Here is an 18,051-nt window from a genome sequence, read left to right as displayed (position 1 = left end):
AAACATAAGATTGACATTTTGATTAAAAATGCCAAATTTTTGAATGACACATGGATGAATAGTTCCCAATAAGATCAATAACAGCATTAATTTTCTGAACAAAATAATCAACTACAAAAAAAAGGAGGGCAGGACTTGACGTTTTTAATCAGAAATGGACTGAATCATGAAATGTGGGCGGTAAACACCAGAATACAGCCTCACCCGATTGAGTTTTCACTCAGCTGTGAACAGGAAAAAAAAAATGTCCCAGAAATCAGGCCACATTTATTTGATCCTTTACTTTCTGGTTATGTTGTTGAGAAGTTTGACACATTAAATGTAAAACAACATTAAAGAAAGTCTTGGCAGAATATAATTAGGAACTTTATTCTTTTACAAAAGTACAAATTTAATAGAGATGCTTTTTTTGCTTTTTTCCAAACCAACCAAACATTCAAAAATTGTTAAATTTAGCAAAAATAGAAATTCTAATAGATGTTTTTTACACAAAAGACAATCCCTTTATCAACAATACTGTTTGTCTAAACGCCAGCACAAACAATACGAATGAAAACCAATCTGAGAGATGGAAAAAGATTTTGCCTCAGATCTCAAAGGAATCATTGCACACGACATGAACGCTGACTGTCTCCCAACATACATCTGTACAGCTCCAAAATGTCAATGTTGAACACGTCATTTCTTCTCCTACTGCATGTCATAAAGGGCAATATACAAATATTCAGTACTTGACATAAAATAATGCCCAATGGCAGATACCAAATTTATAATGAACTTGATTTCAAACACAAAAGTACATGATCCAAAATGCGACATTAGTATTTTAAAATCATTACTGCAGTCTGTCAAAGCCACCTCATTTTGAACGTATTTAAAAAAATAGTCAAATGAACAATATGAACAACCTGCCATTTCTCCACAAATAAGTTACGAGAGATCCTGCTCTAGAATCGTTGGTGAAGCGATGCATATTAGTATTAGCATATTAGATAATTCCATGCCGTGGATTTGATTAAAAACAATGGTGCCCCAGGAGGGCCACGTAAGGCACCATTTCACAGTATACTTAATGCAGACACTAGTGAAACCGTACACACCTATAACCCCACACTGAGTGTGCGAGACAAAACTGTCACTGAATTTCAAAAGACCATCCAATAGGATGAAAGACAGTCAGTGTTTTACAACACAGAGTTTCTTCATTTTGCATAAATCAGTAACAAAAGAACCCCAAAACATCCACACGGATCCTCAGAGACTTAAAGATGCGCTACTTATAAGTTACTAAAAATACTCCAGACTCGTTAGACCTCTAAAACCAGGAACTTTGCATTCACATTTCCAGTGTCTCTATTGCAAATGAGGCTTTCGGTTAAAAACAAGTCCAGCCGCTATTTATAAAAAACAAATCTCAATCTCTATCCTGAAACGTAAAACCAGTTCAAGTTAATGAATAAAAAGATCAACATTGCTCAAAATGATGGCTCATTAATCCAAAACAAAGGGGACATAAAACCATAAAAGGGTGACCCAAAAGGGGAAAAATAAAAAATAAATAAATCACATGGTGTCCACAGCCGCCGCCGGTTTTTCCAGAACCTTCTCATCTCCAGAATGCCTACGTTTGGAAGATTTACAGCAACGTGCTCGTTATGACACAAAGAGTACATGCCACAGGTGAGTCTGAAGGCACAGACCGGAGATGAATGCAGAGAAGGAGAGGAAGACTTGAACATATTACTGAGAGTCAAGCAGGTGGAGTACCATTAGCGTGGATGATCTCATCCATCTCACTGGATCAGTGCTACTTCAGAAGGGCCTTGTAGAGCAGCATGGACCTGGCTGTGGTTCGCTCCTGCTCCAAGCAGAAGATCAAGTCCCTGAGGTTGACCCGGGTAATGCGCTGCCAGGTCTGCCGGACTGAGGATGTGGAGGATGAGGTAGAACCGGTCGCTGATCCGGAGGAGCCCACAGGAAACTGAAAGGGAATAAGGAAAGAATTGATTAGGTCATTGTTCACTCATTTTTTATATATTTAGTGTGCGTTAAGGGCACTGCACTTTGGCATTTTGAAGACATGGGACAGACTTGCACACTTACTTCCTGTCGCACGCACGCGCTCTCAAGTGGCCAAGACCGCAAGTGTGGGTATTTGGACAAGGGGAGAGTGATGAAGCCAATCATCATATATGGGGATGATTAGGAAGCCATGATGGTCAGAGGCCAATGGGCAAATTTGGCCAGGATGCCGGGGTTATACCCCTACTCTTTTTCGAAGGACATCCTGGGATTTTTAATGACCACAGAGAGTCAGGACCTCGGTTTAACGTCTCATCCGAAGGACGGTGCTTTTTACAGTATAGTGTCCCCATCACTATACTGGGGCGTTAGGACCCACACAGACCATATGGCCTCACTAACACCTCTTCCAACAGCAACCTAGTTTTCCCAGGAAAAGGTTTTCCCAGTTTTTTTTATTATTCAATTTAAAACAGTAGAAAATTATGGAAGCCCGTTTCCGCCACTGAACAAAAAAAAGAAAAAAAAAAGAAAAACAGACATCAGACTTTTTTTCCTCGCAATTCTGACTTTTTATCTCGAGTTAATCGTTTATCTTTTTCCCCTCAGAACTGAAATTTATAACTCACAATTGTGAGTTTATATAATGCAATTCTGAGAGAGAAAGTCAGAATTGCCAGTTTATCTCTCACAATTCTGACTTTATTATCCACAATTACGAGTTTATATCTCACAATTGTAATAAAGTCAGAATTGTGAGATAAAAAGTTGCAATTAACTTTTTTTTTATTCAGTGGCGTAAACAGGCTTCCATAGAAAATAAATTCAATAAAATAAAAAAATATATGTAACTTTAATTCTCAAAGATTCAATCAGGTGTTTTGTGTTAAATTTTAAATTGTAACAATTTATTATCATTATTATTATTATTATTTTCAAACTTAGAATTAGGTCAGATTTTTTTGTGTAAATTTACAATAGTAAAAAGGCACATTTTTAGACAAAAATTAGATTGGTTCACATGGTTTTAGCTTTATTTAAAAGTCAAAAATTCAAATCACCCAAAATTAAAGTCTTTGTGCTACTTAAATCTGAGAAAAACCAGCCCAGCCTTGCTTTGATTCCATAATGCGAGCATTTTGCCAATAAAGACCTAGCAGTCGTCAAAGATCCTCTGGTTTTTGTGCTTTTGTGTGTTTGTCAGCACACCTGCACAACATGTGATCATCTGTTCTCAGCTGGAGGCTAGAGAACCACACCTCACGCCCCGGGCAGCAGACTTTTGATCTCAACCACAGTATCTCAAAGCGCTTCACCTTCAGACTCCACTAAACAAATGAGTGCGCAAGAGTGAGATCAAACCGAAAGTCTTATGAAAAACAATAAAGATCATTAAAATAAAATCTACGCTTAGTCAAGACAACGAAACGGAGCGCTTGCGACCAGCCGTCGCCACATTAAGATTATTTACACAGTCCACCTCGAGGGAAAAGCCCTTCCATCTAATTTCCAGGAGGAGGGAGGAAGATGGCATGTGTATCGTATTCATCAGCCGTACAGGGGGTCTATAGCGTGACATCAGTCGGCTGGAATGAGGTTAGGGTCTCCAGCCTTCACTGAATACTAAGTATACGTGAGAAGGTGTAAGACGGCCTCTGGGCACAAAACACACACCACACCCTACAGAAACAACCTGCAGCATTGTGGGATCTATATCACCCTCATACATGCTCTTACACACCCTGAATGATTCCCACTCTCACACACACCCAGGGCTGGCAAAGCTCAAGACATGTTTACGTGGGCAGGTCGGTGCGCGGTCTTGTACGTTGTTAATGTTAGGTCATTATTTGAAAATTGTCAGGAGCACTTTAAGGGAAGAATGAAATGCAAAACTGAAATTAGAGATTAATGCCAAAATTTTCACTCATAGCCACACCCAGAAGAGACCGTTCCAGGAAGTTCAGTACAAGCGATCAAGTGATAGTAAGCCTCTGGTTACATTTTGCACACACTTAAATAAACCTGAAATCAATGCAGAGCACTGGATGTCGTATGTGTGCGCGGAGACAACAACATGAGCTAGTGATTTCACATCCGATGCAATGTCACGCAATAGTCAACAAACACTTCTTAAAAACAGACCCGCTGCATTTAGTGATTTCAAATAAATGGGTCCATGACATGATGCACATATTTTGGATATTACAATTTCTTCAAAATGTAATTAATATATGCAATGACTTGAATACACCTTATCTACAATGAACAGGTTTTTCCATTCTTAATTAAAATTCAATTTATATTTTTGGTCGTAAAACTATAAAAAAAAAAAAATTAGATTAAAGTTAGTTGCCATGGAAACATTTCTAATTTTTGTTTTTAAGTACTAAAATTACTAAAACTGAAATAAAACCAAATACATAAACAAAAACTAAGAATAAAACAAACAAACAAATAAAATGTAAAAAAAATCTTAAAACTAAAATAAACTGAAAAGTTTAAAAATAAAAGCTAATATTTGATAATTTGATCTTTTTATGACAAGGCAAGTTTAAATCAGATTGTAAAATGTTGTGATGTGACTCCCCAAAATTTATAAATTAATAATTCATGACATTTACAAAACATACTTTTTATCTTTAAAAAAACTTAAATGAAAAAATAAATAAGATGTATAATTATGTGTACATTCACATGTACTTTTTACACGACGGTTACACCACATGACATTATGAATCAATAAATTGAAACTAATGAATACAGAGTACATTTCTAAGTTTTTTTTATTTTATTTTTATTTTTTTTTATCATGGACACTTATCACTGACCCATAATAAAATAACAAAAAGCAAAACAGACATTATCAGTAAATGAATTCATTTTTTAAAATAAAAATCCAATATATAACCACCTAAACTCTAGCCTTTAGTAAGAGACAGTTGTACTTGCTCAACTCGACATTGCAGTACAGGAAGACAGCATTTCACAGTTAGCATGTGTGGGTGAACACGCTCAGGGCATTTTGCCACTATCCTAGTGGTGCGTTAGAGATGGAGCTTGTTAAGCCTGCATAAATGTGTAAAGATATGGATGAATATATTACAGATGTGAGCATTAACGTGCCCCAGGCGCTGAGAGAAATGTATTTTTTTAAACCACATTAGCTGTGGAGTGGAATGTGTAGGGTACACAAGCTATCTTTTCGAGTGTCATTAGGGTTAAAGTGTGTTGTATACCCTTGAGTTGTGTTTGCGTGTGTTCACTGTGTGTAGGACAGCAAACACCTCCAGAGGAACTGACTCCAAACCCTGAAGAGATGAGGCAGCTTACACTTGTAGGTTTCTGAAAGCCATGAATTGAGCAGAACGGCATGAAACGTATCCTTCAACCAGACGTAAAGGTCTTAAAATCTTCAAAACAAGCACAAGCAGCGTTGCTCCAAAGCTACCCTAGAATTGAGAAGCCCTTCAACTCAAAGTGACCAAACCACCACAGAGAAAACCCTCTCCAGACAAAATGAGAGGGAAAAAAACCTTATTACTCCACCTTATTCCTCCAAACGACTGTGAGCACTTCTGGCCTCTAAAGGTTAGAGAGTGCCTGAGGGTGCTGTGTGTCTCCAGCGTTTGGGGAAATGACTCGCCTTGCCTCTGCACGAACACAGCCCAGTCTCTGCAGAACTGCCGCCTGGGGCTACGCAACCCTGCTCTACTTCACTTTAACCCTATACTAGCCAGCTTTTTGATGCCGGCCTTTTACTTTGATCCAGGACCATCTAATCTTGTGCAATTATAAAACTATGAGAGACATGGCTGGGTTTCAAAACAGGCCACTTCAACCACAACGTCTTCATGGTTTTCTCATTCAAGAAGATGCAGAGTTAGGGTCGCATACACTGTTAAAAAATAAAATTCTTTATTGGCATCGATGGTTCCATGAAGAACCTTTAACATCTATGGAACCTCAATGGTTCTTTAAAGTGAATAAAGGTTCTTTAGATAATTAAAATGCTCTTTACACAAAGAAAAAACAGTTCTTTTAAGAACTGTTCACTGAAAGATTCTTTGGGGAACCCAAAATAGTTCTTATATGCTATTGCTCCAGAAAGTGTAAGATGGTGCTACGAAAGCTACTGTCTAAAAGGACAGCACAAGAGTATAAGGCTCTGGTCATTTTTCCAGCCCATTTAAGACACAATCCCAGTTTGTGATTTGGTATGTATTAACCATGGATTAAATCTGTAAACTAGTTGACACTACACATAATTAAAAAGTCTTGCTTTGGGGAAGGGGATTTTCTAATTAGAGACATAGTGGCAAAGCTGCAGTTCCTTTGCCTCCAGTAAAGTTGAGGAGCTGAGGGCCAGAGCTGGGATAAAATCCCAACCAAAACACAAGGCTTTGTGGTGTTCCATCATTACCTCACCACATAATTAACTACAGACACAACAAAATGTAGCATAATGTATGCATGCTAGCTCAACTGGTGAAGATACTACCACAAACCCTTAATCAACCCTGAACCCAAAACACCAACAAATACTTTTCAGATGGGTTGTTTTCTTCAACCTTTAGTAAAAGAATCAAATTGATAGCTTCAAACACTGATGAATCTAAAAAGCAGATAAAACTAGATGCTGTGAAGACAACTGATATTCTGGACCTTTATTGGGTATTTTAAATGGTTTTACCATGTTGCTATGCAGTTTCTAGGGTGTTCTGGATCCAAATAACCATAGAAATACCTTAGAAACTACATAAACAAATGCTAAAATTACCCAGAATACTCCTAACAACCATATAAAACATGTTAGGTGTTCTAGGTGTTTTTTACCATGTTATTTGTTTGCTAGTGTAAATTTCTGGGTGTACTTGGTGGTAGCTTGCCACATTTTCAATAAAAAAAAAAAAACCCACTTCAAGTCTTCAGTACCCCAAATACAGCATGTTTTAGGCAATGGACCAAGCATCTATCATTGGCATTTATCAATGTAAGTTCTCAAACCTGCCATAATTATTGCTAATAACCATCAAATATATGACGAATGCCATTTCAGTCTAAATCAGCCTCAGAAACCACTGGGAAAATCTCGAAAGCAATGCAAAAGTGCGGCATGTGTGCCAAACACTTGGGTCAGAGGATGTCAGAAGGTGCCACATACTGCGATTCATCTGGGCTGTGGGAGTTGACATTAGGGCTGCACAATTAATCGAATTTCTAATCGCGATTACTATTATGGATGCCACAATTACGTAATCGTTCAAAGTGGCAATTAATTGTTCAAAGTCCACTTATGTTATTCTGCACGCTTAAGATATGTTTTTTTCTTTCTACATGTTATCTTAAGGGTTTTTCCATTGTTTTAGTTTTAGTATAACATTATAATACCATTCATATTTTTACTTTTTTATAATTTAAAGAAACCAATCCGATGTATATTTGACATTTGAGGCTTAATACTACAGAAAAGCACTAAAGGTTTTTCAGTTAGAGTGTTTTCAGCTTGTTTATTTTCATATAAAAATACAGCATGCAGTTGCATCAAACAATGGTATAAACATCATTCAATGTAAATTGTGATAATCGTAATTAATAATCGCAATTACAATTTCAAGGGAATAATCGACAATTATGATTTTTGTCAATCGTGCAGCCCTAGTTGACATCTCCACCAGACCTCTCCAACTCTGTTTTATTCCAGTTTTAAGCTTAATTTAAGTGTCTAATTTGACACTCTGGCAACATAAGTCTTTCGAATTTGTGTGGTAAATATCCACGCTGCAGATTCACAACTATTCTGCACACGTTTTAGAAGCAGCATATCCCTTTCTTGCCCTCTTTCACTCTCTCAGCACAAAGAACCGGGATGCTTCAAGCAGCACTTGCGGGAGAACCAACATTCTGCCTACATCTGCCTGCAATTCAAACAGCTCTCCCACATTGTGTTGCCTGTACAAAAAAAAACACAGCACTTGTCAACAGCTTACATGGCTACAAGGTACACATTAAGCTTGAGGGCAATGCTATACAAACACATGAAGCAGCTCAACAAAGACTGTACCACGATGGTCTTTAAAACACTCTCTTAGTTTGGAGTACAAAAATGTTTCATTTAAAGTGGACAGGGTGGTGAATGTCTGCACTAATGCAGATTTTGTGTCTTGTATAACTCTCAAAATAAGTTGATATGACATTTTGTTTATCATTGGAATGGATTTAATATACAGTGGGTACGGAAAGTATTCAGACCCCCTTAAATGTGAATAACTTGTTGCATCTTTCCCAAAAAGACTCATGGCTGTATTAGATCAAATGGGTGCTTCTACTAAATACTGAGCATTTTTCAGTTTTTCTTTTTTAATAAATTTGCAAAAATGTCAACAATTCTGTGTTTTATACTCAATATGGGGTGCTGTGTGTACATTAATGAGGAAAAAAAATTAACTTAAATGATTTTAGCAAATGGCTGCAATATAACAAAGAGTGAAAAATTTAAGGGGGTCTGAATACTTTCCGTACCCACTGTACATAATGTTGTTGTCACTTTACGAAAAGCAAAATGCATGCCTACTGTGTTTCAACCCAGAATGAACACAATGTATAAACGGCAATAGTATGAGCTGTAATGGTAGCTGAACAGCTTGAGGGAATCAAGAGGGAAAGCCGAGATGGTGCCAATACCCCTCTGGCTTCTACATACACAGAGGGTCATTGCGGTAATATGAAACAGATTATTTACACAACCAACCAGAGATCTCTGGGAGTGGGGGAAAAAGAAAAACGTAAACTTAAAAAAAACCCCCGCAGGAAATCCAAGACCACAATGTATATAACCATTAAGATCCACAGTTGTTTTTACTATTTAAACTATCAACAGATCTGCACTCTTTTTCCTTAAATGCAATTTAATACAAATATAAATAGTATATGAAGAAATTTACAACCATAATTTACAAAGAAATAATCAATACTCACAATTGTGCTACAGTGTACAACCCTGATGAAAACAACTGTGGAAATTCCAACAGTAAATGTAAAATAATAATAATAATTAGTATTTATACTTTTTTAAAAATATATACACAAATATCACGTATAATGAAATAGCAAATGATAAATAGAACTGAAGAAATCCACAACCACAATGTGTATACCAAGTGACGAAACATATAGCAACTGTCAATCTAAAAAATAAAAAAACAAATAATTAAAAGGAAATCACATGATGTACATAAAGTAGAATCAAAGGCATTTTATTTTTATTCTTATGATATCAACTAATGAACGCTATTGAATCCTTGGATAAGACCGCGTGATTTGCGACTGTGTTCTGGTTAATAAACTCCAGTAAGATTTACATTTTAGGTTTAGATGCTAATGCTTAAAACACAGATAGAGATCAGCCTGTGTGACTTATGTGAGGTTGTAACTTGTTCCAACTGATGAAATGGAGTGTGAATAAACTAAATGCAAGCAAGGACACAGAGAAACGGGAAGGAAAGCGATAGAGAGAGAGAGAACGAGAGAGAGAGAAAGGAGAGAAGTGGTAGAGTACGACTTGAATTTAATATTTCATGATTGCCTGAAGGATTTTTCACAGATCAATGTGACTCTGTACCCAAGCCAGTGTCAGCCAGAGAGCGTCAGGAGAAAGCAAAAGAGCAAGAGAGAGAGAGAAAGAGAAAACTGTTGAAAGTAAGAGATATATAGAGTAAAAGACAAAGAAAAGAGTTAAAGAAGGACAAGCATAAAAAAATAACGCAAAATAACGAGAGCAAGAAAGTGACACTGAAAGAAATATTTGGTCTTCTAAACACCAGTGTGTGTTTGCTCCATGAGAGATACACCCTCCACTGCCTCCGCGCCCATGGGCTTCGCCAGAGGCACACATTACCTCCGTTAATGGGTTTCCATTTGAGCAGCAGAAAGGAAGCCAATAACCTATCCACACTAATGGATTAGTCTACATGTAGGCAACCTCTGCAGCTAATCTTGGACCAACTGTTTCCTTTCTTCACAAAACAAACAGAAGAAACAAAGGATGTCACCATATGTGAGAACAAAAGTGAAATTATTGAGGTAGAAACAGCTATATCAGGCCAATGTATTCAAAAGAGCCTCCTTGTTCTGATTGGCGCCACTCAAGCCAACTTTCTCAAAACTCTTGCAGTTGGAGGGAACTTGGTGAGTGTTGTCCTTCCACGGCCATCATGAACCAATAAACTTACCATTTTAATTAGCAAAGATTAACAAGGGAGGTAATTAATTTCTGAGATGGGCATCTTAAAAGCGCCAAGGGCTTGACTTTGTTGACGGAGCCGAATGCTTTTTCATTGATGTGGGCAAAATAGTGGGGCATCATTATAAGCTGGCGAAAAGCATGCACTTGCATTCTAAAAGAGTCGATGGCTGGAAACATTCCTCTTTGAGGGCTATTGTGATGTTATTATTGGAACTAAATGTAGAACACCTTATTTGTCTCACCAAACACCCCACAGAATCTTCATTAGCTGTTAACAGGTACATAAAGACGAAAGGGTGCTATGTTAGGAGCATCTATGCAAACAAGACAACAACAACAAAAAAACGGCATGTCTCAGGCAAGCTGAACATGAACGGGTCATGAAAATTGAAACATATGGTAGGGCTGCCATTCTGTAAGTGCAAAAGTACAACAAAAGATGCTTAAACTGGAGCAAAAACAACACACAAACCCCAGAGCAATGGGAAAAAAAACATGTTCTGACGAGCCGTGTTTCTTCTCTTCTCCTACATCCAGACAGGTATACAATTAGATGTTACGTTTGAAGCCAAGATAAGGTCAAATGCATTTATAGTCTGCCCAAGTTGCCAATCTGAGCATCATTGAACCATCATGTGAAGTTCTAAAGCACACAGTAGGAATAGCAAATTCCATCTCCTTCATCCTTCAAGGCACTTTTCCTGATGGAGAATGCTGCAATATTTCACTCCTCACACTTCAAGTGTTTTCTAACAGTATTCCAAGAAGAACTGAAAATGTTCTGGAGGCCCTGCTCTTCATTTGATCATAGCTACATACTGCAAGGGATTTTCCATTTTGTCAACTCCCTGTACAATCTACAGTAAGTCCATCGAGTGTTCATTGACTTCAAAGCTTTCTATTATGTGTTGTGGGTCAAAACTGATTGATGATGTTTATAACAAAAGTTAGCATTACATTTATTTACCACAATGAAACAATATTCAGATCTTCAAATAAATATTTAATGGTTATAAAATCACTATAAATTGCATAATACAATAAGAATATCATTCCAATATCTGGCTCCAATAAATGATAATATTTCTGACATATCTTCAGTCGAATTTTACCTGAAAACAACAAGACCGTAAATAGCCCTCCAATTTAAAATCCTTTTCAGTCTGACACTAGGATTTATCTGGGTCGAACAAATAAACCCAATTTGACCTCCCTTAATATATTGGATGAAAAAATGCCTGTCAAAGCAGGAGTTGATCAATATAAAATTAAGGAAAACAGAACACATCATCACTCTTGCAAAGCCCTAACCACTAACAAAGACCTTCCTCTTCTTGCAATGATAGCCTGAGGTCAGAAAGAGGCAATTCTTGGCATTATGTTATTCCACGCAACCCCTACAAACTGATAACAGACTCTTCATGCTCCTTCTTATCATGTCAAAACACATGCATATAACCCACAGATAGCACACACAAGACTCATCACATCACCGCGCATGAAAAAACACTGGAGCTCCAATCAACCGGCAAAATCTGCCACAGGAAACAAGAGAATCTGTGTGAATTTTATATTAATGATATAACTTTACACAACGGTAGCAAACCACAAAGATAAAGAATGATGTGTAAGCCAAGGTGAAGGCATGTAGAGACTGAAAATGGGAGCCTACTGGGAACCTGAGGAACAGACATCTAAAGCAATAAGACATTTATTAGATTTATGTTAATAAAATTACATTCTGACAAATTACTTAACCGAATAGAACAAGGGTGCAAAAAAGATTTGAGAACAAAGACTTTCGGTACAAAACTTAAATTTCAGTCTTTTCCCTGACAAAAAAAAAGCTATTGTATGGCTTAAGACTACTTAAAATAAGTTGAACAGTGGCAGTTCTCGTTATGAAAAAGAGCTCTGGACATTATGCAAATAGGGATGCACTGATATTAAAATTCTGTCAATACCAATGAGCCGATATTAAAATTTTAGTACTAGTCTAGTAAAATCATTTGGATTCAGTGAATTCAGGATATATATTTTTTATTTGCTGAAGTATTGCAACATACATCTGAGCAAAAGATTAGGGACGGGGACATGGTACTATCGAACAGTTGTTGAACTGGAGGAGGCTGATCTGAATGAGAGTTAGATGCAGTTGATCGTAAGAAAGGGCGGCGTTTAAGCAGACGAAATGACTGGAGAAGTCCGGCATTAGCCACCAAAGAGAATTTTGTTCTCTAGTTTCACCAAAAGATTGAGTTATGATATTCTGATGAAAAAAAAACATAGTAATAATTTAATAGATAATAGATAATTTAAAAATAGACGAGGTGAAACTTCATTTCACACCAGCAGGTGCGTATTAGATGACAGCAAAGGGTAACCTAAATGTAAAAATTAGGAAAATTAGCTGAAATAATGAAATATCCGACAATATCAATCGATACCATTACTAAATAAAAAAAGTATTGATCTACTGTGTGTCCCTATCTGCAATTTGTCTTTGAGGTCCAGAAAATAAAGTCATATAGGTTTAGAACAACATGAAGGTGAGCAAATGATGACAGGACGTTCATTTTTGGGTGAACAGCCCATTTAACGATACATACTGAACAAGAGCACACTCTCAGTTCAATGACTGGTAATGTTTAAACTCCATGCCACCGCTGCAAAAGCTGAACTTTGGTAGTGCTCATTACTGGCTACACATTTCAATCTGCCTTTGGTATTCCATGTCTGCCCCAACGTCCCCCTCCCTCCCCCCATTCAGTCTCTGCCCTCTGGCCGATCTGGCAGAGGGGGAGATTTTAATTGTGGCTATAGAACTCTGCACGGTGCTTTGCCTGTGAGCGAGCCCTCACTTCAGTGAGTGAGAGCTTGCTTTAGTGATATTGGGTCCAGTCCATCCCTTCAAGCTGCTTTTAATGGCCCTCTCCTCTCTTTCATAGCCGGGGCTGAGATTGTTTTCCATGTGATGCCTGTTAATTCTGCTGCAGGGAAGGGCAACCGTATATCCATCCTTCGTTTTTTTGTACGAGAGATACATTTCTTCTTGCTTTCCATCTCAATTTTTCCTTTTCACAATACTCGCTTTTTTCGACTTGAGCTGAAAGTTAAGACCAACATGTTACACTTACGGCATGTATGCAGACCGAGAAGGTGCTCGTGGTTTGGTTGGCGTCAAGAATCACTATAATTCTTCCTATATTAGGAAGCATCCATACCAACACACACTAACATTGTTTATTATAAGCACATGGTTAAAGGGATAGTTCACCCAAAAATAGGGGGGGAGGGTGGGTGGTTGGTGGTTGTTGATTTCTCGGTAGAAATCACGGTCCGGGGGCACATAGACCAGACCGAAAGGGCACTTTAGCGTAGGCAATTGGACTCAGCTATTCTTTTAAATTTAGAACCCATCCTTACTTGTCCTCAACATGTTACGGGCCAAGAAGACTCATGGTTCATTGGTATCAAGAATCATGGCGATTTTCAAGAACTATAACAATAAAATAATAAATAAAACAAGAAAAGCACCAGACACAGTACAAAAACATCTTCTCTTCCTCTTTTTCCACATGGATTGTTTCTCAATCCGTCGTCCTCTCCATCTCTCTGGCCTCAGGACTGGGATGAACATGTTAATATGGGCTGCCTATGTTAGGACAGCTCAACTCTGAACCCTCATGTGTGATCTGCCCATAGGCTCAGTCTGGTATGCAGGCCCACAGGAACTCAGCGGCCTTTATTACAGCGTGCCCTACAACTCGCCCTTCAGAAACGTCCTCATCACCTGCCCTTGTGACTAATCTACCCTCGAGCAGTCCTGCAGGGCTGCCCTCTGGTCTAAATGCTTCATCAACCCAAAGACAGACGGAATAGCAATCAAACAACAAAACGCCTCGAGGACGTTGAGGCCAGACAAAGAGCAAGCAGAAAACGCCACCCTTTCCTCAACCGCTGCAAACAAGAACTTGAGCATTTTATCCCGATGAAGATCCCTGCAGAATGACACCGCAGGAAGCTTTTATTTAGAAGCGAACGGGGAGCAAGGACGAGGTATTTTGCTGTCAGGACGCGGGGGTGTGGGAAGAATGAGTGGAGCCATTATGACATGGCTGCCTCCCGCTTCGGGCCATGCTGCCCTTCAGGCACATTGCTGTGGAGATGAAATCTCTGACTGGACCCTTCAGAGCAGGCCCAGCCACGGACCCCTGGGTGAGGACCGACCCCTTTAGAAAAGTCATATTCACTTTGCTCCACATTGAGGGGGTGTGTGTGAGCTTCTGCGCACGAGTTGGGAGGGGGCACCGCCGAGGGCAACGTTGAGTTGGATGTGAAAGACAGAAATGATGGGCTGAAAATGAAGAGAGAAGACGTCTATTTGCCTACATTCTGGACGTGTGAGATGCAAATGTTCCTACCTGTGATGCCAAAAATTCATCCGTGAAAGCATCAGGTTTGCTGATCTGTTTTGATTATGTTTTATGTGGGTGGATGAAGGTAATCCATAGTGAAAGAGGTCGGCAGTGCATTCATAGAGCAGAAATAATGCTTTTATTTGGTTATTTATGCTCTCCATAAAGGGACATTTAGTGCCCTTCACAGCAGCAGATTGCTGCAATGCAAGTAAAGAGAAGATCTAAGCCATGTGGCGGGTCATTAGAACACAGCCCCTACTGTTATTGTTGATAGTGGTAATGATCGTTTATGTGCGATATCGTCTGACACGTCTCTTATTGATAATATGCCATGGGCAGCAGCATGTGAAGACAGTATTTACACAGAACTGAAATGACACTGGCTTGATTTACTAAATTAGCAAAAATAAGCTTTGCTCAAGCAAAAAATGTAGTGAGCATGTGACTGGTTGGGGCATTTGTTATGGCCATACATTTTCATCTTATTACCATGAGCTGAGAAGAAATAATGTTAAAGGCATTCTTTTATGTTAAATAATGCTCTTCTTCTTACACTGCTGTCAAACTTTTTATTAGGGATGCACCGATAGGATTTTTTTTGGCCGATACCGATTTTAACAAACAACTATTGGCTGATTCCGATACCGATATTGGTCAATTGCATAAAGCAGGGCTTAAAAACGAGAGAGAGAAAAAAAAAAGATTGGTTCACTCAGAGCAGAATCGGTATTTGAACGTTTCTGTTCCTGCGTTCCTCTGTGAAACTGGTTTGAGTAGAAAACATACTGGTTAATAACGTTATTTTTAAAACTTTTTCTTTGCCAATAATAATAATAATAATAAAAGTACAGCGTTTAATTTACTCAAAAAGAAAAAAAGCTTAGTCATAGCCAATACAGCATCATCTTTTCTAGATTTACCAAAGACCAAATGTATTAAACAAAAGAAAAAACTGTCAAGGCAATAAAACACATTAAATAATTTTTTTCAAGATATTTAAAAATGTTTCAGCATGGATAAAAAAACACTACTCCTATAAACGTTTTGAGAGGGAAAAAAACAGCCTAAATTAGTAACGAAACTGAAGCCTACCTCTCTCATTCTGCACGAATCCAAATGTTTCCATATTCGCGAAGTATCTGGATGCTAACCTATTATTTATTTTGTAAACTATAGGCTTTGTTCTTCACTCACATTATCATTGTAAAACATCATCCTTCACATATAGGCTATATCAGCATTGAGGCGCTGGTCACACTGAACGGCACAGACTGTACTACGGACTATTTAAATTGAGCAGTGTAACTTTTTATGTTTCTTTAACTGTATTTTATTTTGATAATGAACAGGCTGCGATGTCAAATTAGCAAAAATTTGTTGTATGTGCGTGTGAGGCACCGACACGATCACTGCATTGTTTTCCCAACTGTTACTCTGTAATTTATGGTCATACCAACGCTGGTTTGTCATACAGATAGAAGCAAAACATCATTCAAAACTGTAAAGCTTTTGCAAAATAAAGTAAAACAGTTTTCTATCGTCTCGTTTTTTTTTTCGTGAACTTCGGAGCACGTTACAATTATCCGAAACTCAGCACAATTTTTTTTCTTTCGTTTTGTTAATCTGTTAATGATTTAAGTGAAATATATTTTGTGTATAGGCCTATATATTCCTTTTTTTTTTTTAGCTTATATAGTTTTATTCTGTTTTCTCCGTTCACAGAAACGCTGCAGGTGCGTGATGTAACCTTGTGTGAATCCGTGTTCTACACTGGTTTCAAACAAAAAAGCTGCATATTACCTGCCATTCATTTCACTTAAATGTAGGCCTAATGCTTGGCGGTTCGTGACATATCTTCGGATAAACTCTAACGCCGGTGCATTGCCATTGCGACTTACCTATAATGAATTTACAGCTGAGAGCAGGCATTTCACTAGTTGGATGTGTCAGCGTCACGTTTGCATATGGCCGTACTATGCCGTCTGACAAACTATATTTTGTACAGATTTTATTTTGGCAAGTATTTAATCATTTTGCCCAGAGAAAAACGTTGGATTATGCAACAGACATACAACTCGTTGTCTCCATGTAGTTAATTAATAAACCATCGGTATCGGCCCTTTTCATGCTATTTCCGATATGCAGATGGCTTTAAAATAATAAAAAATCGGCCGATAAATATCGGCGGCCAATTCATCGGTGCATCCCTATTAAGAATCATACCATACCATCAGATGAATATCCCGTCAGTCCACCAAAGATCACCAGGACGTAACTAACATCCAGTTCTCGCATAATCTCATAGGCTTTCTCCTCAGTGGAGGCCATAGCCTGCAAAGAAGAATTTTTTTTTTATAAATGTCCAAAGTATAAAAACTGTAAACCGTAAAACTATATTTTTGTAGTTTAAACTATAGAAAACAACATCCTCACCTGACCCACTCTGGAGATGTGAGTGTTATTCCAAGTGTTGTTGTCAACCAGAATCGTTCGATTGGCCATCGCTGTTATTTGATACCCATAATCCCACCATGACATGACTTTAGCATCCTGTGCACACACAAAAGTAATATGAGATAAGCAAAAATGCTTGGAATCAAAAGAAGCAGGAAGTTTATGAGGGTCAGCAAGCATCATGACGGATCTCACTGACCTCCGGTGTGTTGTGTCTGAGCCAGTAATACGCCTCTCTGAAGTCATCGAAGATGATGCGGCTGCCGTCACCACCGCGAGCGGAAAGCACAATAGACGGGGAGGAGTATGCCTCGCTGGTCACCCAGGTGGAGTGGAAGGTGTATGTGATGAGGAAGAACGCCATTACCAGAATCATCCCACTTGCCACCTACGGACCAATAAGAGCCCAGCATGAACCAATGATGTAAGGAAAACTAAGAAAGATCAAGAGCATTGATCGTACCTCGTTTTTGATAGGGTAAGTGGAGTCCTGCTGCTTTTTGGACTTCTTGTCCGGTCGGCTGACATCCAGGTTCTTCATGTAGGTGGTGAGGACCTGAGAAACGCCGATGCCTGACAGGATGCACATGACGGGAGCCAAGACTAACATGAGACGCACCTGAGCAGAACAGATAAAACTAGGGTCAGAGCTTCCTTTGTTAAAAGAAATGCTAATAAACTGACTTCAAATCTTGGCTAATATAAAGTAAAAGTGTTTTACCATCACAGCTGAGAAGTACATGCTGGTGACGCCATACATGATGATGAAAATCGTGGCATCGGAGAGGTTGTTAAAGCAGTAATAAAGGCCAACTGGAGAAACAAGAGATTACAGATTTAACACATCAGATGCAGATTATTTTAGCATTATTTATATACTATTATAGTATTTATTAATATTTTGAATTT

At 38.3% G+C, this 18,051-nt stretch overlaps 1 protein-coding gene across 1 annotated transcript in view; it reads right to left on the bottom strand.

The window, feature by feature from the left end:
- Nucleotides 1–418: 418 nt before the first annotated feature.
- Nucleotides 419–18,051, bottom strand: part of LOC107753653 (transcription initiation factor TFIID subunit 4-like) — a 40,667-nt gene continuing 23,034 nt past the window's right edge. Inside the window, exon 13 of the mRNA XM_016569859.1 lies at nucleotides 419–1,981. Coding sequence (XP_016425345.1) covers nucleotides 1,808–1,981 — 174 coding nt within the window. The 3' untranslated portion in view covers nucleotides 419–1,807. The remainder of the gene's footprint in view (nucleotides 1,982–18,051) is intronic.

Source organism: Sinocyclocheilus rhinocerous, unplaced genomic scaffold (genome assembly GCF_001515625.1).
Source record: "Sinocyclocheilus rhinocerous isolate Xijiao unplaced genomic scaffold, SAMN03320098_v1.1 scaffold200, whole genome shotgun sequence".
NCBI classification, from domain to species: Eukaryota; Metazoa; Chordata; class Actinopteri; order Cypriniformes; family Cyprinidae; genus Sinocyclocheilus; species Sinocyclocheilus rhinocerous.
This window is presented reverse-complemented; position numbering and strand designations above follow the sequence as displayed.